Source organism: Clinocottus analis, unplaced genomic scaffold (genome assembly GCF_023055335.1).
Source record: "Clinocottus analis isolate CAN_PGR_092001 unplaced genomic scaffold, fCliAna1.0.p SCAF_32, whole genome shotgun sequence".
Lineage (NCBI taxonomy): Eukaryota > Metazoa > Chordata > Actinopteri > Perciformes > Cottidae > Clinocottus > Clinocottus analis.
The window spans coordinates 1,125,637-1,149,442 of NW_027176065.1; the positions used below are offsets into that span (position 1 = coordinate 1,125,637).

Genomic DNA, 23,806 nt, shown 5'->3' on the forward strand with positions numbered 1-23,806 from the left:
TCTTGCTGTGCTGTGATTGGCTAAAATGTTAGGAATCAGGGCACAGTGGGTTCATTTAGTCCGTAGTTCAGCCTTTCAGGCAGCACCTTACTACTTTTAGTGTGCAACAAGTTTCACCAAACAAATGTTTACGTTAAAACATAGAGCACAAATAGTCAATATAACGTCTTAGAAAATGTCAGCGGTTCATTGTCTCTATCTTACCCGCGGTAGAGTGATTCTGTACGCGGCCTCAGCGAGCGCAAACTCAGCCTGCGAGACAATGCTGAGGTAATAAAAAACTCTCGCCAGCGCACAACAAACCCCGGAAAAGGGAAGCGGAAGACTGAAAGCAAATGTGGGACCAAAAGTGAAGTTTGTGAAGTACATAGTGACAGTGACCAGAAATAAACTCATCGATAGCTCGACACACGTTGACGAAGGAAAAAGGCTTTAGAAATGTAACACCCACGCGTCGACAAAAGTGTCGGTTGTGTTGAGAGCGAGCCGCTCGTGTTTAGCTCCGTTTGACAACAAGACGCCGCCGAGATGACGAGAACCAACTCAACGAGCGGTTTGTGATGATTGTTCAAGCTGTTTGCAGTCTGTGGCCGGTCAACCTGCACTGTTTCCCCTCAGGTGAGTTTCCTTCAGCCCGCTGCTGACGTCTCTCCGGTTGCAGAGGCTCAGGTTGACCGTAAACGGACGTTTGACCTGAGAAACAGCTAACGTTGCGTTCAGGCTCCTGTTAGCTGTTGTGTTGCTGTCATTGTGTTGCTTTCAGGCACTGCTGGAAGAAGTACTTCGGTAAAAGTAGCAATACAATATTGTTTAAATACTAAAAAGCCCTTCGTTCAGAACACTGAAGGACTCAAAAGGCATAATGCCTCATTATATAATTGTATAATGTATTTATATATAAATGTATATATATCGCTGATATGACACTTTGCTACTTTATATACTGCTAGATAGCTTAATACATAATAACAAATCATAATTTACGTACTATATGTTGTGTTAATAATCATAATCAGTGTTTAAGCGTCTTTGAGTACTTAGAAAAGCACTATATAAAATGTATGTATTAAAGTAACAAGAAACTGTGCAATATTGTGTATAAAACAAATGTTTATAGTGAAGTAAAATATCCAATGTCTCCTTTTGAAATGTAATGGAGTTCACGTATCAAGTGGCTAGAAGTGAAAGTAAAGTATAAGTACCTCAAAATTGTACTTAAACGCTGTATTTGAGTAAATGTAGATGGTTTACATTCCACCACTGTTTATATGTCAGCTGTCTGTGCACCCTCCACCCCTCCAAGCCTTTTGTTGTGTTTGTTTAGTGAACAAACCTGGATTCCTGCCCAGTCCTCTCTGTTTCCTGCCCTCTGTGTGAAATGTCCTGACTGCGACTTCACTGGTTCCAGCATCAGAGTCACAATGGCCAGGATCGCCTGGTATCAAGAGAAGGTAGCGCGCATGTTTGATCATTCATGTTCATGTGCTATTTCACAGGTGTACATTTAATTTATCCAACAAACCGATTCATAAAATAATCTCGATAGAGAGATCTGGAGGTGAGACATTTAAATTGTGTGATGACGGTACATTTACAAACCAAGCGCACACCAGCTCAAGACTGAGATTTATTGATTTTATTATCTAATTTGACTTATTTCTCTCTGTTTACCTTTTTTTCTGGTTTTCTAAGACGGCCTTAAACCAAATAAAGGTTGGAAACAAACGCGTGTGACCTGTTCAACAGGTTATAAATGTTGAGACTTGTAGGGGGATATTTACTCAGCCTGCCAGCGCTCCAGGCTGTCAAAAGGCACAAAATTGTGCATCAGTGTAATTTTCTTGTTATGAGCCCAGCTGTATTTCTTTTAGTGTCCATAACATCTCACGCCCGGCTGTTAAAGCTTGTGTTGACGTGTCTGAAAAGCAGAAGAGCGCTAAAGAAAGTGGATCAAGCTCGAGGGCTGAGAATATTATGCCATGACAAGTACCATCTCTTTTTTTAAATGTTATTTACACTAGTTAATGTAGATATATTTAAAAAGATCCGTCTCATTTTGAATTGGCCGTCTTTAAATGTCAGAAGAAAATTGCATTTATTAATAATATTTTAAAATGCATTCACAGTTTATTTGAAGCAGTTTTTAGAGCCATATTTCTCAATGTATTAAAACATTTATTAAGATCTGCTCTCCCTCTCTGTTTCTTCAGTCTCTACAGAAACAGATTAAAAAATATATCTTTTTAAGTCTTATTGATTGGAATAATGTACCACGAGCCCAAACAGAACTTTTCTTCCATTTTAACTGAGAAAAAAACCTTGGTGTGGGAAATATGGACAAAAAGTGAATATTGAAGAATCAGCTTCATTAGTACTGTATGTGTGCACATGAAAGGAATTCAAAATAAATAGTGCAAAGAAATAGCTACTGAATGGATGTACATGGACAGAACTATTACTTAAGTTTCATGCATGTAAAGACGACTGTATACTGCATACACTGTACACAGTGTGTATGGTTCATGTTGATAGTGACAGATGTTATGTACCTTTTTAAAATGAGCACATTGTGCATGAGGGAACATTATAAATGCTCTGTTGTTGCAACAGATCGGGGCCTACGATCAGCAAGTCTGGGAGAAATCTCTGGAGCAGACGGATTTAAATGTAAGACGTAAATCTCTGTGAAGAAATACGTTCTTGTGTGTTCGTCTTGTGCATCACCACTGAAGCGACAATCCCGCTCTCCTTTCATCCAGGGTTTGGACAGCCAACCGAGAAAGACGGGTCACATCAAACCAGACCTCATCGATGTCGACTTAGTACGAGGTGAGCGTCTTTTTGTTTGTGCGTTTGGTATCAGAGACGATCACATCGTCTGCATACAGACAGATACACACCAACAAACATGCATACAGACAGATACACACCAACAAACATGCATACACACAGATACACACTAACAAACATGCATACAGACAGATACACACCAACAAACATGCATACAGACATATACACACTAACATGCATAGAGACACACTAACAAACATGCATACAGACAGATACACACTAACAAACATGAATAAAGACAGATACACACTAACAAACATGCATACAGACAGATACACACTAACAAACATGCATACAGACAGATACACACTAACAAACATGCATACAGACAGATACACACTAACAAACATGCATACAGACAGATACACACTAACAAACATGCATACAGACAGATACACACTAACAAACATGCATACACACAGATACACTCCAACAAACATACAGACACACTAACAAACATGCATACACACAGATACACACCAACAAACATACAGACACACTAACAAACATGCATACACACAGATACACACCAACAAACATGCATACAGACAGATACACACTAACAAACATGCATACACACAGATACACATCAACAAACATGCATACACACAGATACACACCAACAAACATACAGACACACTAACAAACATGCATACACACAGATACACACCAACAAACATACAGACACACTAACAAACATGCATACACACAGATACACACCAACAAACATACAGACACACTAACAAACATGCATACACACAGATACACACCAACAAACATGCATACAGACAGATACACACTAACAAACATGCATACACACAGATACACATCAACAAACATGCATACACACAGATACACACTAACAAACGTATACATTCAGGATCAACATTCAGCAAAGCCAAGCCGGACAGACCCTGGACGGCTCTGACCCGGAAAGGTCTGGTCAGGGTGCTGCTGTTCCCGTTCTTCTTCAAGTGGTGGATCCAGGTGACCTCCAGGTCCATCTCCTCATGGATCCTCGTGCTATATTTCCTGCAAGGTGAGCACACCGAGGCGGGAAAACTGCCCTAAAGTTGATCATGAATTCAAAGGTTTGCATACAATCCCTGAGCCTCTTCTACATTTCCATTAGCAGAGATTATATGGAGCCCAACAGTCTGGACGTGCACATTGAGTAAATTAGGATTATTATGCAACAGTAACATTTGGCGTGTGTGTAGTTCTTCAGTTAAAACATTAACGCTGGAGAGAAAGTCTTTCTGGGGTTTAGGCGGGAAAAGTCAGGCAGAATTATATTCTTTCCAAATACTGAACAATGTTGAGATTTGGGGCTATTTTGCTTCCATAAGTCTTCTTTCAGACTCATTTGCATATTCAGCCATAACATTTCTGAAAACTAAAATTCCAATATGAATAATACCAACAATAATTGTCTTATTCTAAACATCTTTTAATACTTTTTTTTTACCCTGTTCACCTGTTGTGTCTCCCCTTGAAGACAGAAATAGAAACACACACTCGATCATGAGAGGAAATGCATCTACACACATGTACGTGTGTGTGTGTGTACATAAACACAGCGCGTGGTGATTTGTACTCATTTCAGTGTCTCCGTTTGTCCCGTTCTGCACTCAGCTCTGTGCAACAATAGCGTCACACCTGCGCCGCACAGAGAGGCCTCATTAATAGGCTTGAATCCTGTTGTAATGGCTCCCCTAAGACACCGTTTTGTTGGCTGTTGCCAAATGTTTTGCTCCTTCCAGTGGCAGCGGTGGCGCTGTACCTGGAGGTCCCCGGGGCGAGCGCCAGCGAGGTGTTTGGGCCCATGTGTCTGATGCTGCTGCTGGGCACCGTGCACTGCCAGATCGTGTCCACCGAGTCCAGCCGCTGGCCCTCGGGCGGTCCGGCCGCCGGCTGCACCGCCAGCCCGGCTCGCCGACGGAGGTTGTGTTCTCATTGTTAAGCCGTGCACACTCGTTTTGCCTTTTACAAACACACACTCGCCCCTTGGCACACACACACACACACACACGTGTGAACAGGAATGAACCAGAGGACGTGTTTTCATCTACCTGAAGTTATTTCATGCAGTAAAGCCGCTCTGACGCCCTCAGGACTCTTGTGGGTTTAAGCTCATGACTCCTGCTGCGTTTACGACCTCTGATCTTTTGACTGTTGGTTCGCTTCCCTCTCCTGCAGGCCCAGGAAGGCCCGGGTGCTGAAGAAACCAGAGGAAAAGATCGACAACGGGGATGCGGCGCCGCAGTTTGAGGAGAGCCAACGACTCTACAGGAGCGAAGAGAGGAGGGTATGGGCTCTAATCTCACTCATGGGGTCAGAAGCAAAGAGGGAACTAACTAGAGAAGCAAAGAGGGAACTAACTAGAAGCGACAGTAACGTTTACACTTAATAAACATGGATGCTGCGAATGTCGTTACAATCAAGTGAAGGAAGCTTTCTATGTTTGATTTCTCTAAAGTAACACACATCAAATCAATCGAGCAGGATAAACAGCGCTACAGGTAAGAGGGAGGGAACAAATATTGTTTTATTTGTGGGTGAACTGTCCCTTTAAGAATCTGGACGTCTCTTTTTTGTTTTGCTTTGTTTGTTTGTTGCTCCAAAGGCCAAATTTATTGTAACCTGAATGAATAAAAGATAAAGATGAATACTTGTCGATGAACCTCTTCAGCTGCTTCCAGCTTTAATAAATATGAACATTTGTTCATGTTTTATTTACTCCAAGCTAACTCCATTTCCTGTTTTGCAGCTAACTGCAGATTTAAACAAAATGTACACTCAGCTGCTTTTTCTTCAACCCACAAATACATTGAAGTAAAATGTTAATCTGCTTTGGAAAAACACAGTTTAAGTTGTAATATCTTAAAGACGATGCCATTAAAACATGATTTAGTTATTTGAAAAAATGCATCAAACACAAATTCCTTCGTGTTTTGTGTTACGTTGTTAAGTGTGTGTCTTTGTGTTTATGTGCGTCTCGCAGGCCACGAGGAAATCTGGGTTTGGGGCGTCCGACGAGCTCTCCAGTGAGGAGGAGGAGGAGGTTCAACCGGTGGAGGTAATCCTTCCAAAGTCTCATCAGGAGAGGCTCTCTGCTTCTGCGCCCACGTCCTCTGTTCGGAAGAGAAGTCAAACGTCGAGCTCCAAGCCTCAGGTGAGACCTCCGGTGAGACCTCAGGTGAGACCTCAGGTGAACCTCGCCGTCACGTCGGCCGTGTTCCTCGTCTGGATCGAGCAGTTCAGCGCCGGACGCTGACAGAACTTCCTTTTTGTGCGCTGAAAACAGGAAGCGGCCTCCGTCAAGGTGAAGCCCAGAGAGGTGGACCGCCTGAGGCCCAGCGTGGGCTCGCGTCCCGCCTCCGACACCGACGACACGCTGTGGGAGGAGCTCCTCCAAGGGCCCGACTCCGCCTCCACGGGGAGCAGCGACAGCGAGTCCGCCGGGAGGTACAACGCCGGCCTGGCTCTCCCGCAAACCACCACGCTGAGCAGCGACGACGAGAGCCTGCAGCAGGGAATCACCGGCGTAAGACCGCCTTCAGTCCTCTGCACGGTGTCTTTGACGCGCTGCTGCATTCTCCTCAGGCGTCAGAACCTCCTGACGTTCCCGTTAAATGTCCTGATCTCTCATTGATGGAACTATCAGGAGCCCCAGTTGTGCAGAAACCCGTGTGATGCATGTACGAGTGTGTGTTCCTCACGCATCTGGACGCTGTCAGTCAACTGGATGTTGCTCCTTGTGCTTTTCTTTCAGAGTCAGATGTCTTGGCTGCAGGCGTGTCACCCGTCCAAGGACCGCGTCAGCGCCATCATATGGGAGCAGGGCGACTGCAAGAAGGCCGACATGTCCGTGTTGGAGATCAGCGGGATCATCCTCACGCGGGTACCCAGCATGCTCTTTACCTCGGTGTTCCTTCTGTGCGGTGGGAAATATTGTAATATGAACTTAAAATACACAAACGCAGACTGTGTTCTTTTGACACGATCTTTTCTCACGGAGTTGGCTGTCAAGAAGAAAAGAAATGTCTCTTCTCGGGATGAAAATGTTGCGGCATGACATGTCTCTCGCCAGGTGAAGCTGGTGGAGCAGGGCATGGGCTACCTCGTGCTTGGCGGGCTGATGACGGCCACGCTGGCGCTGCTCCCCTTCGCCTTCCACTTGGCTCATCGTCTGGACTTGGCGCTCCTCGCCTCGCTGTCCCTGAAGCAGCTGGGCGACATGGCGGTGGGGCGGCGCGACGCGCAGGTCTACGCCTTCTTCCTCGTCACGATGGTGCTGAGGGTCGGCCTCATCGGGCTGTTCTTCTTCATGATGTGTGTGGCTGAGAGGACGTACAAACAGGTAGTGTGTGTTTGACCCATCGAGGCTGATTCATGTCTCAGGTATCAACGGATTTGATCTCAGAGACATGCTACATACTGTTAGCATGAGCTTTATGCGCTAACTCAATAACTTATATTATACTTCATACTTGCGTCCCCAACATCACGATGGGAACTTTTCCAAACTGTTATATATGATCACCCCAAACAGAAGTAAGAATCAAGAGGGACAAAATCCATAAACATTACCCTTTTTTTGTTTGTGCAATCTTTAATACGAGTGAGAATCATATGTTTAAGTCATATGTTTAATACAACATCCGTTCATGTGCACATGTTGGATCGCCTTGAAAAGGAACTGCAGGAGTAAAAACTCGAGCAAGACACAAAGCGAAGGGATCATTGTTTGATTGTGTTATTACAGCAAATGTTTATTTGTTTTTTATGCACTTCAATGAATTCTGACAGGATGCAACTTCCAACAAGGTCGCGATCTGTTTCTTCACCGGTTTTCTTTTGGCTGGTGCTCCCTCTAGTGGCAGCAAGAGACACTGAAACACACGACTCCACTTGCTTTGCCTCTCTGACCGTGTGTGTGTCTGCGTGTGTGTGTGTGTGTGTGTGTGTGTGTGTGTGTGTGTGTGTCCATGTTTCCGCAACAGAGACTCTTATTCGCAAAGTACTTCAGCCACATCACTTCAGCTCGCAAGGCCAAGAAGTCCGAGATCCCTCACTTCCGGCTGAAGAAGGTCCAGAACATCAAGATGTGGTTGTCGCTGCGCTCTTTCCTCAGGGTTTGTATTCTCCGGCTTTAACTCCTTCGATACTGTGCGTCGTCTTCACCGCCGGAGGGGGGACGGCAGGAAGAGCTGGACTTGTAACGGCGGCTTGCTTGTTCCTTGCAGAGGCGAGGGCCGCAGCGCTCCGTCGACGTCATCGTCTCCACCATCTTCCTCTTGGCGCTCTCCATTTCCTTCATCATCTGTGCCCAGGTGAGTCACGTGTGCATCCGCCGCCGGGAAGGATGTCGCATCTGTTGAGAGGAAGCAAATGTACTGACGTCGCTCCTCCTCAGCTGCTGCACAACCACCAGACCTTCCTGGACTCCCTGACCAACTGGGAGCTGATGGTCTGGGCCTCCTCGCTCATCCTCTTCCTCTTGCGGCTGGCCACGCTGGGCTCGGAGACCAACTGCAAATACAGCAACTCCTCGGTGCTGCTCACCGAGCAGGTGAGGACCCGCGGCCGCAAAACACCTGCGAGCCGCACAGTCATGTGACTGGATGCAGGTTTCAGGACTTGTTGTTGCTCTGACTTCATTGCACAAAGGTACAGAAGGTGACGCTGCTCTTGGTTGCAGATCAATTTGTATCTGAAGATGGAGAAAAAGCCCAATAAGAAAGAAGAACTCAACATCGTGAACAACGTTTTAAAACTGGCCACAAAACTGATGAAGGTAAGCAAAGAAAAGCCTGAGACGCAGAATTGTCTCATTTTAATTTGGCTTTTGCTGAATTATTGTCTTGTTTTTTATTTGTAATACAGTATTCACACCGCAGAGCCAAAACTTTACTCCCAAGTTTCAAATGTTGTAGATATTTATATTTTATTCCTGTCAAAGTATGAAGATGAACAGTTTTTAACAAGTTTTTCCCCGATGATCCTAAACTATGAATGTAGGTTTGTGTCTTTTTTAACCGAGCAAATTTCTAGTTTCTAAGTAAATTATCTTCAAATCTTTGCTCTCAATTCAAAAAATTGCTCTAAAAAAATTAATAAAAATACATTCTCTAAAAAATAAAAAAAAAATGCTCTCAAAACAAAACAAAAAAAAATGTTCGATTTTTTTTTTTTTTCTAAGCATTTTTTTTTTTCGAGAACATTTCTTTCTTTTTTTGAGAGCTTTTTTTTTCTTTTTTTTTTTTTTTAGAGCGTTTTTTTTAATTGAGAGCAAAGATTTGGAGATAATTTACTGACAGACAAGAAGTTTTCTCTGGTAAAAAAGACAGAAACCTTCATACTAAACCAAGTCTCTTAATAATGAGAACTCACTGACGTCCTGAAGCATCGTTTAGACGACTGCAGCGTTTAACCAGCACACACTCTGACTTCACTATGACTCATTTTACACTCTCTATTTAAAATCAAATATTGCTCTTACAACTCGTGAACGCTGCCCAAAGGTTGCAGCGCAGAAAAGCATTTAAATAACAATTAAAAGCGCCGCCTCGTTCAGTTGTAGTGGAAACGTCTCAATGCCACTGATATCTGCCGCTGGGCTCAGACGATGTCCCCGCTGTCTCTCTCTCTGGCACCTTCACCACTTCATCAGCTTCTTTATGTCACTCAGGAGTCAGGACGTCTCTGACAATGTGATGCTGAGAGGTTCAGAACCAACTCATTGTCACTACATGAGTTGTATTTTTAGCGATGGAGCTCTTTCCGTCGGTGGTACCCGTGTTCATCGCCTCTCCTCCTCCAGGAGCTGGACACGCCCTTCAGGCTGCTGGGTCTGACCGTGAACCCGCTCATCTACAACATCACCAGGGTGGTCATCCTGTCCGCCGTGTCCGCCGTGGTCAGCGACCTGCTGGGCTTCAACATCAGGGTGAGAGTCTTTCTGCCCGACGTTAGCGGCGTCTTCAGCCTGCAGTGTGTCCTCTGTGGCTCTAGGGGGAGCTGTCTGATACCTATGTTTGATGTCTCTGTGTCCAGTTGCATTGTGGGAAATGGAGGATCCAGTGATTTTGACGAGGGGACTTAAACTCATGTTATTTTCAACTGGATGGATGGATAGATGGAACTTACTTACTTACTTACTTACTTACTAATTAATTAATTAATTCCCAAGGAGAGAAAATTTGCTGTGAAAGTAGCAGCACCACTCACTTTACAGACACCAAATGTAATAAACTGAACACACAAAATAATATATATATATATATATATATATATATATATATATATATATATATATATATATATATATATATATATATATATATAATATATAATATATACACACAATGAATATGAATAACTGCAGTAAATAAACAATGAATACAAATAACCGTTATCTCTCCTATGAATACCACAACAATGTGAAAACACTCAAGTGGCCTTTTTAAAAGCAAATTGAGAATTTTCCATTTAAAGTTGCATAATAATAACAAACTTTATGTAAGTAGCCTAGAGGGACATCTTATGAATATCTTAATCTACTGCGAGGTCATCTGGCCTTTAAAGTAAGCAAAACGTTGAGAACTTAAGATGATGTCATGATCTTTCAGAGCTGCAAGAAGGTGTTATTTTTAACTTTGACTCTAAGACTTGCTGCAGGAAAGTGAATCAGGGCACTTCCCACAGTTTGTGTGTGAAATGACGGTTTTATTTTCATCCTCGCTGAAGTTTCATCTGGTTCTGCTTCCTTCCCAGCTGTGGAAAATCAAGCCGTGACGTGACAGTCGAACACCGGAGACCAGGAACTCCCGTCGTCTGCTGCACCTGCAGCGTCTGACATGAACAAGAAGGCAGAACAGAGGAAGTGCATTCCTGCTGACTGTCATTGTCTGTGCCTTCCGGCTGAAGCGTCTCTTGAGTTTCATGAGTCGTTCTCGAGCCGGAGACGCTCGCTCGCCGCTAACGCAGTGCCTCGACCTTTTGACCCGTGAATGTTGTCTCCTGTGTGTGGTTCCAAACGGCGGTGAGTTCGAGGTCTCGGGTCATTTCAGGCTCCCACGTTTCCAGATGTGCGGACACAACATGGTGTAGATATTCTTGTGGTATTCACAGACTTGACTGTAAATGTAAATGGGCTGCCAGCTGAATTAAATGAATTTTAATAGGACTCAACTTTTGATTTCAACCTTTTGTACTATTTAAAGAGGAAACCTTGTGATTGTGAGTGGGCTTTATTTATTTGGGGTTCTGTTTTAGACCTTGTGATGGTACCTGTGAAAACAATAATCCTGACCTGTGACCACTAACTATGAGGACCAACTGTAATGACTATGCAACGCTTGTCACGCTGAAGAGAAACGTTTCCTGAAGAGAATAAATGTTTTTCATCCAGGAGTCGACTCTGACGCTTCTCTTTCCCTCACTGGGGCTGCACTTTCATTTCATTTACATTTAATCTCTGAATACACTGTGTGTGTATATGTATGTGTGTGTGTGTGTATGTATGTATGTATATATATATAATTATATATATATATGTATATATATAATTTATGTATGTATATATGTAATTTATATGTGTATATATATATATATATATATATACATATATATATATATATATGTGTGTGTATATATATATGTATATGTGTGTATTTGTGCGTATATGTATATGTGTGTATATGTATGTATATATACATATGTATGTGTATATATATATATATATATATATATATTATTTCTTTATATATATATATATATACACACACATATTTATGTATATATACATACATATACACACATATACATATATATATAGATTATGCCATCCCTGCTCTTATTACTTATTTTGTGTGTTTAGTTTATTCCATTGATGTTGATGTCTGTAGTGTGGGATGTTACTTTGAAAAAAAAAAAAAATCCCCTTATGGATTAAAAAAGTACATATCAATCTATCAATCAATCACTTTATCCTCTGCAGAGCTTTACTGTGTGTTTGAATGATCGATGACTGTGTTTATTGACGTTTGATCTATTATCATCGAGAGAGAGAGAGAGAGAGAGAGAGAGAGAGACAGAGAGAGAGAGAGAGAGAGAGAGAGAGAGAGAGAGAGAGAGAGAGAGAGAGAGGGAGAGGGAGAGGGAGGGAGAGGGAGAGGGAGGGAGATGACGTAGAGGAACACACCTCCAGCCTGGAAGGACACCAGCCGGCCGAGGAGGCGCCTCCGCACCAACAACAGGCCGAGCAGACGGGCTCCTCCTGCGGCGGGCGCAGACTCTCCGGTCCGGGAAGACCCCGAGAGACCCCCTGCCAGACCACGAGAGACCCCCTGCCAGACCACGAGAGACCCCCTGCCAGACCACGAGAGACCCCCTGCCAGACCACGAGAGACCCCCTGCCAGACCCCGAGAGACCCCTGCCAGACCCCCGGCGTCCGCAGCGGCTCCCCGCCTCAATATCGTCCTTCACTTATCGATCAGGTGAACTCAGCCAGCATAATGAGTGTGATGGCGTCGTAAACGCGTCCTGCGCGTGAGTGGGATCATGTTGTGTTATCGTGTTGTATGATGTGAATGTGTCGCGTGAGCGTATTGCTCATACGTGCGTCTGTGTCGATGCAGCGTGAGCCAATCAGACGTCTTTCCCTCCAGCAGATGATGTGGCCGCATTGTCATCCTCTTGCTCCTTCGGTGGATAACAGCAGGGAGCCGTGAAGCCAGCCGAGTCCGTTGTTGAGTCTCCTTTGAGTCCTCAGCTTTGTGAGGAAGATCCTGAGACGCATGGACGTGCATGATGAGCTTGCATGATCTGACTCTTGTGTTTCAGCCTCATCCAACCCTGCAGAGACCCAAACAAGACCCTCAGCATGTCGAGCAGCCACACAGACGACGGCTCGACGAACTCTGCTGACGCCAAGAGAGCAGACACGAGAATGAAGGAGAAGAAGTGCTGTGAGTAGAGACACCCGCGTGATGCGTTCATGACGCGTGGACGTGTTCCTCTGCATGACGGCTTCAGGTACCATGGAGGTTCTGTCCACTGCTCTTCCAGGACTTTGTCTTTTCTCTCCCAGGACGTCCCCTCCTCTGATGTATTTCTCTCCACTGATGATATTTGTGTCTAAAGGGATAATTATTTGAGTCCCGCGCACACATGGCCTAATTATTACTGTGTCCTGCAGCAAAATAGCTTTTTATGCCGCAGCCGAACTTTCCGGGTCCTGAATGCAGCATTTCATGTGACACTGGAGGGTCTGACGCTGCCTCTGTGTCTGGTTTGTGGTGACGTGTGTGTCCGTGTGTGTCCGTGTGTGTCCGGTGCAGCGTGGGCCTCCTACATGACAAACTGCCCCACCGTGATCGTGATGATCGGCCTGCCCGCCAGAGGGAAGACCTACATGTCCAAGAAACTCACGCGCTACCTGAACTGGATCGGAGTCCCAACCAAAGGTCTCTTTCAATCTTTCCCCTGTAAATCAATACTCAAAGTGAATATTGCACCAGTGCATGAATTAAAGTGTTCATACAAATATGCAATATATCAATATGGCCGATGTGTCATGTTTAACTCAAAAGTACAGAATATTGTCATCTACAAACTACTTTAGCGGTTTTAAATCAATATCTATTCAGGAGAATCAAAAGATCTTTGGTGGTATTTTGTACCAGGTTATAAAATACGATATGAAGATATCTAATCTATTGATTATTGATTACAGGTGAAACTGTGTATTTATACTTCTTTTATGTTCATCTTTCAGTGTTTAACTTGGGCGTGTACCGCAGAGAAGCCGTCAGAGCTTACAAGTCCTACGATTTCTTCCGGCACGACAACGAGGAAGCCATGAAGATTAGGAAGTGAGTTGTGTTTCAGTCTCTAGACGCCAGCACATTCTTATTGATATTAATGTCAACATCTCTCAGAGCTCCATGGGTCTGTTATCCTGCAGCCTGCACTGCTGCAGCCTGACTCAGCTGATTCCAGGCCCAGAGCACCACGTTCATACCTGATCTATAGCTACTGATCTATAGTTACTGATCTATAGATACTGATCTATAGATACTGATCTATAGCTACTGATCTATAGCTACTGATCTATAGCTACTGATCTATAGATACTGATCTATAGCTACTGATCTATAGCTACTGATCTATAGATACTGATCTATAGATACTGATCTATAGCTACTGATCTATAGATACTGATCTATAGATACTGATCTATAGATACTGATCTATAGCTACTGATCTATAGCTACTGATCTATAGCTACTGATCTATAGATACTGATCTATAGATACTGATCTATAGCTACTGATCTATAGTTACTGATCTATAGCTACTGATCTATAGATACTGATCTATAGATACTGATCTATAGATACTGATCTATAGTTACTGATCTATAGCTACTGATCTATAGCTACTGATCTATAGCTACTGATCTATAGATACTGATCTATAGCTACTGATCTATAACTACTGATCTATCATTACTGATCTATAGCTACTGATCTATCATTACTGATCTATAGCTACTGATCTATCATTACTGATCTATCATTACTGATCTATAGCTACTGATCTATAGCTACTGATCTATAGATACTGAAATTCTTTATTTCATCTGCTTTTTTAAAATTTTAATCTGTTTTATTATCGTTCTGTTTATTGATATGACTAAATATCAATAATTTTTATTTAATTCTACCTGAAGAGCAAAAAACATCTGATTTAAACGACACAACGCTGCAAATACTTCCTGGTTTCTGACATCTAGCACGTCATTTTGGATGAGAATGAGCGTTTCCATCTCTCTCTCTCTCTCTCTCTCTCTCTCTCTCTCTGTCTCTCTCTCTCTCTCTGTCTCTCTCTCTCTCTCTCTCTCTCTCTCTCTCTCTGTCTCTGTCTCTGTCTCTCTCTCTCTCTCTCTGTCTCTCTCTCTCTCTCTCTCTCTGTCTCTGTCTCTCTCTCTCTCTCTCTGTCTCTCTCTCTCTCTCTCCCCCCCCCCGCCCCCCCCCTCCAGGCGGTGTGCTCTGGTCGCCCTGCAGGACGTGAAGGCGTACCTGTCGGCAGAGGGCGGTCAGATCGCGGTGAGAACTTCCTCAGAGTCGCCTCCTGCGTCACCGCTTCATCTTCCTTCATGCACGAGCAACACTTCACCTCCGTTGTGTTGCTTTCTCTTCTTTTCAGGTGTTTGATGCAACGAACACAACGAGGGAACGCCGTGACCTCATCCTGGGCTTCGTGAAGGAGCATGCCTTCAAGGTCAGGCTGGATTCATTGTGTTCATATTTTGCAGGTTTTCCCTCGTGGGCTTTGGTTGAAAATAGCCGTTGATATTTAAACACAGTGCATAGAGCGGCTTCCTGGATTAAAGTGGGATTAAATCGGCCTTAAAGTGAGAAGATTATTCAGAATCAGCTGCTTTTGTGTTTCTTTATACCTTTAACTTTGCTTCAACAGGAGCTTTGATAGAAGATGACGACGTTTTAATGTGTGTGACAAGTTTAGAGCGTAGAAAAGTACTTTAAGGAGTTTTTGACCACGAGTAAGAAATGTTTATGAGCGATGAGCATTCTCAGTCCTTAGCTCTGCTGCTGGTTTCATGCTTTTCTACTGATCGACTGCAACACACAGGACATGCAGAGAAAATACAAACAACTAACAAACAATCAACAAAAAAACCTTTTTAAGAAAGCGTTCTGCTAAAATATCTTTTATAGGCTCTGCTTTAAATATATCTTTAAAATGTTCTTGAGATTGCTAGAACATAAAGTGCAATACAAATAAAATGTATTATTATTATCAATAATAATAACAATCAGGAATGCACACACCACACATCGGCGACGGTGCATGTGAACGTTGTTGGTTCTGTTCCCAAGAGGAGCCGCAGGGTGCCCTGTGGGTGCCCTGTGGGTGCCCCAGGGTGCCCTGTGGGAGCAGCTGAGGATGTGACCTGCTGTTGGTCCGGTGAGTAACAGGAAGCTGTTGCACGCGCCGCCCTCGTGACGCGACTCTTTCCAACAGGTGTTCTTCGTGGAGTCGGTGTGCGACGACCCGGAGGTCATCGCCGCGAATATCCTGGTACGACCTCACGTCCCGAGCCGGACTCGGTGGCGTGACTTGTGACTCGTGACTCGTGAGGGTCGATGCCCGTAAATCTATTCTTGTTCACGCGACCCGCGGCGTGACGAGAGAGCGGCGCTCACATTGTTTGAATGTGTGACAGGAAGTGAAAGTGTCCAGTCCGGATTACCCCGAGAGACACCGAGAGAGAGTCATGGGCGACTTCCTGAAGCGAATCGAGTGCTACAAGGTCACGTACCAACCGCTGGACCCCGACCTGTACGACAGGTGGGACCGGCTCTGACCCGCTGCCGGATGGTTTAACAAATACTATATCCTGTGTGTGTATTATATTTATATATGCAGTGTATATTATATGTTTTAATTGTGTTTATTATTATCTATATTTATATTATATATAATATATAACATGTAGATGTAGATATAATAAATCATATATATAATTTAATAAATATATAATAAATATAATACTATATATACATGTATATATATATATATATTATTTTGTATATAATTACAACATTTTTATATAATTCTAATATATATGTGTATTTATATACACGTGTATATATATATATTATAATAAAATACAATATATATTATAAGATATTTGTATATAATTATAAAATATATATATGTTTATGATTTATATATATATATATGTGTTTTATCTATACATACATATATATATATATATATATATATATATATATATATATATATATATCATATATCATATATCTACATATATATGATATATTTTATTCATATAAAGTTGACTTTTCATCACAGTAAATCGTCTCGTTGCGGTTCATAAAGAAGCTCTAGAGTCAGTCTGTAACCTCTTCCTCTCTCTCTTCCTCTCTCTCTTCATCTCTCTCTTCCTCTTCCTCTCTCTCTTCCTCTCTCTCTCGCTCTCTCTCTTCCTCTGGCTCTTCCTCTCTCTCTTCCTCTTCCTCTCTCTCTTCCTCTCTCTCTTCCTCTGGCTCTTCCTCTTCCTCTCTCTCTTCCTCTTCCTCTTCCTCTTCCTCTGGCTCTTCCTCTTCCTCTCGCTCTTCCTCTTCCTCTCTCTCTTCCTCTTCCTGTCTCTCTTCCTCTTCCTCTTCCTCTCTCTCTCTCTCTTCCTCTGGCTCTTCCTCTCTCTCTTCCTCTTCCTCTCTCTCTTCCTCTCTCTCTTCCTCTGGCTCTTCCTCTTCCTCTCTCTCTTCCTCTTCCTCTTCCTCTTCCTCTGGCTCTTCCTCTTCCTCTCTCTCTTCCTCTTCCTCTGGCTCTTCCTCTTCCTCTCGCTCTTCCTCTTCCTCTCTCTCTTCCTCTTCCTCTTCCTCTGGCTCTTCCTCTATCTCTTCCTCTTCCTCTGGCTCTTCCTCTTCCTCTCGCTCTTCCTCTTCCTCTCTCTCTTCTTCTTCCTCTGGCTCTTCCTCTCTTCCTCTTCCTCTTCCTCCGGCTCTTCCTCTGGCTCCTCTTCAGGGACCGGTCCTTCATCAAGGTGATGAACGTGGGCCGGCGCTTCCTGGTGAACCGCGTGCAGGACTACATCCAGAGTAAGATCGTGTACTACCTCATGAACATCCACGTGCACTCTCACTCGCTCTACCTGTGCCGGCACGGAGAGAGCGACCACAACGTGGACGGCCGCATCGGAGGAGACTCTGAACTCTCTCCTGGAGGGAAACAGGTGCTGTGCTCACGGCCCTCGTGCTCTTTGGGATCAGGTGAACTTACCTGTGATGAGTCACCGCCTTCCTCACATCTGCTCCCCCTCCTCTTCCTCACTTCCAGTTCGCTCGCGCCCTGCGGGACTTCGTGGAGGAGCACGAGCTGTCGGATTTGAAGGTGTGGACGAGCCAACTGAGGAGGACCATCCAGACGGCGGAGGAGCTGGGCGTCCCGTACGAGCAGTGGAAGATACTCAACGAGATCGACGCGGTCGGTAGCGCGATCACACGGCGTCCTGCTTCCTACTTCTAGAAGCGCCACGGCTTCACGGCGCTCTGGTTCAGATCACCAGAAACTACATTTTATGAAGTTTCCTTTAGGGAGAGGGAGGAAACGAGGCTTCCTGGGAATGTGCAACAGCATTTATCAGTTGTTGAGGGAGTATTCGGATCTTTTATTTGAGTAAAAGTATAATAATATAATAGAGAAAATGTGATTAAAGTATTGAAAGTAAAAATACTCAACGGAGACAAAATGGCCAATTCAATTATTGTCAGTTGATGTTTGACAAAACATATTTTATAAGCCGTTTGAATTCACATTCCTGAGTTTGTAAAGTAAGCACAATATTCTGAGACGAGGTCCAGGTTGCAGGAAAAGAAAAGTCTGTGTGCTCGTTCCTTTCAGTCGCGACACGATTCCCAAAGTGAAGACGGTTCAGAGTCAAAGTAAAAGCCACAAAACATTTCAGTGTTTTTTTAAAGCGTACGGCAACAAAAAGCCTGAAGAAAACAACATCGTGGAGACAATCCAGCAAACGAGAGGATTCTTTATGTCGTCGAGAACATGAGTTCAAACGCGATGAGTTTGAACCTCGCTGGTCTTCACACGATGTCCCTGTGCTCCTCCAGGGAGTGTGTGAGGAGATGACCTATGAGACGATCCAGAACTCGTTCCCAGAGGAGTTCGCTTTGAGGGACCAGGACAAGTACCACTACCGCTACCCAGGAGGGGAGGTGAGCCCACGACGGCGCAATGAAACCAACCGCCTTCGTTTTAATGTGTCGGTGGGTTTAAACCCCTCTTCTCTCTCTCTCTCTCTCTCTCTCTCTCTCTCTCTCTCTCTCTCTCTCTCTCAGTCCTACCAAGACCTGGTCCAGCGCCTGGAGCCCGCCATCATGGAGTTGGAGAGGCAGGGCAACGTGCTGGTCATCTGCCACCAGGCCGTGATGCGCTGCCTGCTGGCGTACTTCCTGGACAAGAGCGCAGGTCAGACACACACACACACACACACACACACACACACACACACACACACACACACACATCCCGCTAGTAGACGATAAGACATCTTGTTTCCTCTCTCCTTCCTCCCACAGAAGATCTTCCCTACATGAAGTGTCCGCTCCACACGATCCTGAAGCTGACGCCCGTTGCATACGGCGAGCCTTCACCTTTAATGTTACACGTTATTGTTCTGCACGACATGCGTGTTTTATTCATAATTCATCCTCTCTTTGGTCCTCTAGGTTGTAAGGTGGAGATGTTTTATCTGGACGTGGAGGCGGTGAACACGCATCGCGACCGGCCTCTGGTGAGTCTCTGACGGCGTGACGGCGCTGCCTGAACAAGCTGAGCGTCACACGTGGCCGCAGATGCAAAATTATGATTATTATTCACTCACAAAGTAATAAATCCAAACTCTTAACGACTAAACTCCAACTCGTCGGCCTCGTTGTGTCTGCACGCCGTCCCCTGTGTGTGCGGCTTCGCTGCCTTGAATCCTTTTCCTGCATCCTTGTTTTGTGGTTCCTTTGATCTTGAACCATAATTAATCCGCCGGCTGCAGCTGCGAGCTCATGAACGTCTGGTTCTGGTGTTATTTTACGTCTCCTTCGCTTGGCTGATCTCATCGTTATTATTTCTCCGGTTGCATCCTGATATGAAGAGTTTGAAAGCGGCTGTGTGTGAGCTACGAACCCATGTTCCCTTTAACCTTTAATAAATCCTGATGGTTGCAGGTGTGTGTCTGTCTGTCAGCTCATACATGTGTGCCGGTACAAACGCCGTCTGCCTCTTACAGAAACAGCTTCAGGAGTTTCAACCCGTCGCGGTGGCCTCGTGTCCAGAGGACCGTTTGCTTGGTGTCCCTCTCGGCCCTCTCCGGGTGTTTTGTATGTTCCCTCATCTTTTTTTTCTCCCTTTAACACTTGCGGTGTTTCATCTCCTACCAGGATAGAAACCCGAGGGACTCTTCTCTCATTCACCGGCGGAATAGTTACACGCCGTTGTCCAGTCACGACCAGGTCAAGCGTCCCAGGCTCTACAGCGCGGGCAACCAGCCCTGGCTGCCGCTCGCGCCCACGCCATCGGCGCTGATGCCGGAGGGACGGCAAAGCCAAGTTAGTGCCGTAGTTCCAGGCTGCCCTTCTGAAAACCGCCACCGGCACCGTCGAGACCAGCGGTTCTCAAACTGTGGGGCGCGACCCTCTAGTGGGGCGCGGAGGTATTACAGGTGGGGCGCAGGGGGAGATGCAGATATAAAATATATTTATTTATTTATTTATTTTAAGAATCCTTTTATATGCAAGCCTATTTCTGCCACACAAAATTTTAAAAAATTCGGGCAAAAAAAAATAAAAAATTAGGACCAAAAGCAAAAAAAAATTGGACCAAAAAATATATTTTAAAAAAAAGATTAAGACAATAAAAAAAATTTAATTTTTTTTTTTTTTTCGTTGCCTTTTATCAAGACAACGAGAAAAAAAAGTTGGTTATTTATTTATTTTTTTTCTCCTAATTTTTAATTATTTTTTTTGGTCCTAATTTTCTTTTTTTTTGTGGCGAGATGGGCTTCCATACGCTTTATTAATCCCACAGTGGGGGGATTATTCTCTGCATGTCACCATCCTCAGTAATGAAGCAGCTTTGTGCTGCTGTGAAGCTCTGGGGCTTCAGTGCCTTGCTCAAGGACACTTCAACATGAAACTATGGGGAGAAAACAGGGATCCAACCGGCTTCCTTGCTCATCTTTATGACACATATGAGTTATTTTTCTCACATATATAACTTTATTTGCATAGTTCTAACAAAGTGATTGCTCATGTTATTAGTTTTTGTCAGATGGAGCAATCTGGTTCACTTGAACAGGATTTACATTTTCTTTAATCTATTCATTAAAAAAGCAAAGATGGAGGAGTCTCAACAAGTTGGATCATTTTGTTCCATGTTGTTGGGGCGGTGGAACATTTTGCTTCCTCAAAGTGGAGACAGAACCAGTTTGAGAGCCGCTGGTCTAAACTCTGCTCGGTCGCCTCTCAGCACAGTTGTGACTGTGTTTGAATCCTCTCGACGGCTTAGTGTCCGTGTGGAAAACGACGTTAGAGAATCCATTCTCTCTCTCTCTCTCTCTCTCTCTCTCTCTCTCTCTCTCTCTCTCTCTCTCTCTCTCTCTCTCTCTCTCGCATGTCTTGGATGGGTCTTTTTATGTTGCGCCCGTCTGTTTCCTGAGTCAGATGTTTGTGTTGCATGACCTCTCGCTTCACCATCAAGGCTGCCTCTGTCCGGCTCGAACATGCAGAACACACACACACACACACACACACACACACACACACACACAAAGACATCTTGGACTTTATTTCTGATATAAGTACACATTAATAGTAAACCATGAAGCCACAGGGATGATTCCACTGTTTAAAAACTGAATCCCATTTGAGAAAATGAACAATGACAGATGTCAAACTTCCAAAAGGAACATTTGTTTGTGTTGTGTGTATTTGTTTTGTGCCTTACCTCGTGTGTACATGTCTTCAGCCCCTCTCCACATTTCTATCCCTCTCTCTTTCTCCACCTCCTCTCCACCTGTCTTACAGCCTCGGACAGGAAGCGGTTGTCTGTGAGTATTTTTAGTCCGTGTAGAGCCCCGGCTGTCATTTTCTTTCCCACCAGTCAGCTCATGTCACAGTGACTCGTGCCAATTTGTTGTCACAGTGGTGCATTTTTTTTTTTGTTATGGTTTCTAATCTTTCGGTTTCTCTAACCTTTCGAACCACTTTTGCACTTTTAAAGAAAACGAAAACTGCCGCCGGCTTTGTTTCATCTCAGAGGCCTTATCAAGAAAACCATATAAATACTTTAATAAATGACTGTGAGACGATTTGTTTATAAGACACCTATATTTCTAAATGGGAAAATAATGTAGGAAATATGTATTTACATATTGATTTCCTTGTTATTGCATAAAACGGGTACTGTCTCATGCTCGGAGCCACTTCATGGGGTCACAATGTGTTTTATAATTAATCACTTGTTGAGAAAGTGCTAAAAAAAGTCTCATAATGACCTAATTTTTCAGATAGGAACTTAAAAGACTCCTCGCCCCCCTGGGAGGATGTTCACTGTGCTTCCTCCAGGAGGATCTGCTGCTGTTGGACATTCATTTGTGAACATCTGTGACGTTTTCCTTTTCTCTTGAAGGAATCTCTGTGCGAGGGAAGCGACTTCGACAGCCCCGAAGAAACGAGTGGCTGTGTCCGCTTCTGAGTGAAGAAGAAGCCTCTTCCTTCACGGCACAATGTGGGAAAACAGTCCAGTTATGAAGCAAAAGACGTTTTCTTTCTTTTTCTTACTTTTAAACCACATATTTAGAAATGATGGTTAGTCTTTTTGGTCATATCTATATCTCAAACTCTCTGTTTAAATAGCTTCACTCTGCATGGAGGCTGTGAGCTGGAAGCCTGACCATTAGACACTTCTGCATGTACGACAGAATCCATCAAACCAACTTATCATCATACAACACAGTCCACCGCCTGACCCAACATGAAGTATATTGATATGATTTGCTCTTCTGTACGAATGTAACAGGAGCGATTGTGCGTCATCATGATGAAAGCCGATTGTCAGTATTGCAACGAGAACATGTTATAAAGTAGATGCAGTGAAACTATTTTTATAATACAAATACCCTCATGCAAACAAGCTGTAGATCTTATGAAATGTAATCCATCGTCTGTTATGTCTTATGTTATTTGAGAGAATGTACTTTTCGAGTTCTGAAGGAAATTCAAATGTTAAATTGTCTTATTTGATAAATACACAGAAAAAACATGGAATACATTTGTTTTAAAGTGAGTATTCTGTCAAAAGCTGCCATTTCATAATGTGAAGTTATTATTATCTGTGTTACAATGTTAACTTAATCCTAATTCAGTTGATGCATTGTTCGTCTGTATATACGAGGATGTTGTGCAACAAAAGCACAACAAGTTGATATGTTGGCTATTTCTTGACATTAGAGTTCATGTTGTCATGCAGGCTAAACTTGTATTTCATTTTATGTTTATTTGTTTTTACCCTTTAAATTCTCTTTACATCAGCCATGTTTGAGACTTCCATCGTATGACTGTATAAGTTTTGTTGCTAAGTTGTTCAACCAGCCTACTCGTGCCTTTTAAGCGGACAGTAAAAATGAATTTTGAAGTGACATAAATTTATTCAACGCAGAAATAAAAGAGACACTCAGCACATGATATTATCCAAGTGTTTTTTCTGTGTGACCTTCATTTCATTATTGAGTACATTTCTTTCAAACTTCTTAAAGAAATGAATAAAACTCATATAAATAGCTTCGCTTGATAAATATTTGGCCTTTGAGATGTTACGAGGACAAGGTCATTACAGTTTATGATTATGGGACAGACGGGTGGAAAACCTTACAAAATGATAAAGTACACTGTAAGCAGAAAGTGTTGTCATTTAAGCACTGGAAACTAATGTTACAGCCTCATTAACAGAATAAATGTGTTCTATTCTCTTGTTTACTGAGTATGCGTACATTTTTAAAACTCTTATCTACTGAACAAGTAACAATAATAATCTTCACAAATCAATGCCATTTGAAGCGTAATTGCACATGTTAAAGATAAGCTTAAGTGATGTAACATTTGGTTTTATGACCTATAGTCAAAAAGTTTGAAGCTTTTATGTGTTTAAAACAAAGGCTAAACGAGACTTCAAAAGATCATCACGTTGACTAGCCCACCTAGATTTGCAAAAGCAATTGCATTCATGCTTAAAAAATTATAATAAAAAAATATAAAAGTGTTGTTAATAATTGTATATATAAATATATATCATTATCTATATATATATCTATATATATATCTATATATATCT

At 43.3% G+C, this 23,806-nt stretch overlaps 2 protein-coding genes across 10 annotated transcripts; both read left to right on the plus strand.

Moving 5' to 3' along the window:
• The first annotated feature begins 254 nt into the window (after positions 1-254).
• On the plus strand, positions 255-11,265 carry phtf1 (putative homeodomain transcription factor 1). Of its 5 annotated transcripts, none has more exons than XM_068595880.1 (17): positions 255-618; positions 1,325-1,451; positions 2,611-2,667; positions 2,760-2,829; positions 3,731-3,889; positions 4,614-4,794; positions 5,050-5,158; positions 5,855-6,049; positions 6,158-6,397; positions 6,626-6,754; positions 6,944-7,216; positions 7,857-7,988; positions 8,100-8,186; positions 8,270-8,425; positions 8,555-8,650; positions 9,677-9,802; positions 10,630-11,265. In XM_068595880.1, exons 2-17 carry the CDS (start codon positions 1,422-1,424, stop codon positions 10,648-10,650), a joined length of 2,061 nt encoding a protein of 686 aa, XP_068451981.1. In that variant the 5' UTR covers positions 255-618; positions 1,325-1,421; the 3' UTR covers positions 10,651-11,265. The 5 variants fall into 5 exon arrangements, with proteins under 5 accessions (XP_068451981.1, XP_068451983.1, XP_068451982.1 ...); XM_068595882.1 differs by having other exon boundaries at positions 5,855-6,037; XM_068595881.1 differs by having other exon boundaries at positions 257-618; positions 6,944-7,213.
• A 987-nt stretch (positions 11,266-12,252) lies between these two features.
• On the plus strand, positions 12,253-23,449 carry pfkfb2b (6-phosphofructo-2-kinase/fructose-2,6-biphosphatase 2b). Of its 5 annotated transcripts, XM_068595835.1 has the most exons (17): positions 12,253-12,354; positions 12,701-12,825; positions 13,198-13,323; positions 13,635-13,731; positions 14,901-14,967; positions 15,068-15,142; positions 15,908-15,964; positions 16,110-16,234; positions 17,435-17,642; positions 17,747-17,893; positions 18,535-18,639; positions 18,763-18,892; positions 19,003-19,065; positions 19,153-19,217; positions 19,858-20,025; positions 21,502-21,524; positions 22,106-23,449. In XM_068595835.1, exons 2-17 carry the CDS (start codon positions 12,741-12,743, stop codon positions 22,173-22,175), a joined length of 1,611 nt encoding a protein of 536 aa, XP_068451936.1. In that variant the 5' UTR covers positions 12,253-12,354; positions 12,701-12,740; the 3' UTR covers positions 22,176-23,449. The 5 variants fall into 5 exon arrangements, with proteins under 5 accessions (XP_068451936.1, XP_068451932.1, XP_068451935.1 ...); XM_068595831.1 differs by lacking the exon at positions 21,502-21,524 and having other exon boundaries at positions 12,271-12,354; XM_068595834.1 differs by lacking the exon at positions 19,858-20,025 and having other exon boundaries at positions 12,271-12,354; positions 21,443-21,524.
• The last annotated feature ends 357 nt before the right edge of the window (positions 23,450-23,806 follow it).

What these genes read in the sequence shown, in the direction of transcription:
- phtf1 (XM_068595880.1), top strand. Translation starts at nt 1,422, where the DNA reads ATGGCCAGGATCGCCTGGTATCAAGAGAAG. An exon ending in CGCTGCGCTCTTTCCTCAGG is followed by an intron (nt 7,989 to 8,099) that starts GTTTGTATTCTC and finishes TGTTCCTTGCAG; the next exon opens with AGGCGAGGGCCGCAGCGCTC. An exon ending in TGCTGGGCTTCAACATCAGG is followed by an intron (nt 9,803 to 10,629) that starts GTGAGAGTCTTT and finishes CTTCCTTCCCAG; the next exon opens with CTGTGGAAAATCAAGCCGTG.
- pfkfb2b (XM_068595835.1), top strand. Translation starts at nt 12,741, where the DNA reads ATGTCGAGCAGCCACACAGACGACGGCTCGACGAACTCTGCTGACGCC. An exon ending in AATGAAGGAGAAGAAGTGCT is followed by an intron (nt 12,826 to 13,197) that starts GTGAGTAGAGAC and finishes TGTCCGGTGCAG; the next exon opens with CGTGGGCCTCCTACATGACA. An exon ending in GATCGGAGTCCCAACCAAAG is followed by an intron (nt 13,324 to 13,634) that starts GTCTCTTTCAAT and finishes TTCATCTTTCAG; the next exon opens with TGTTTAACTTGGGCGTGTAC.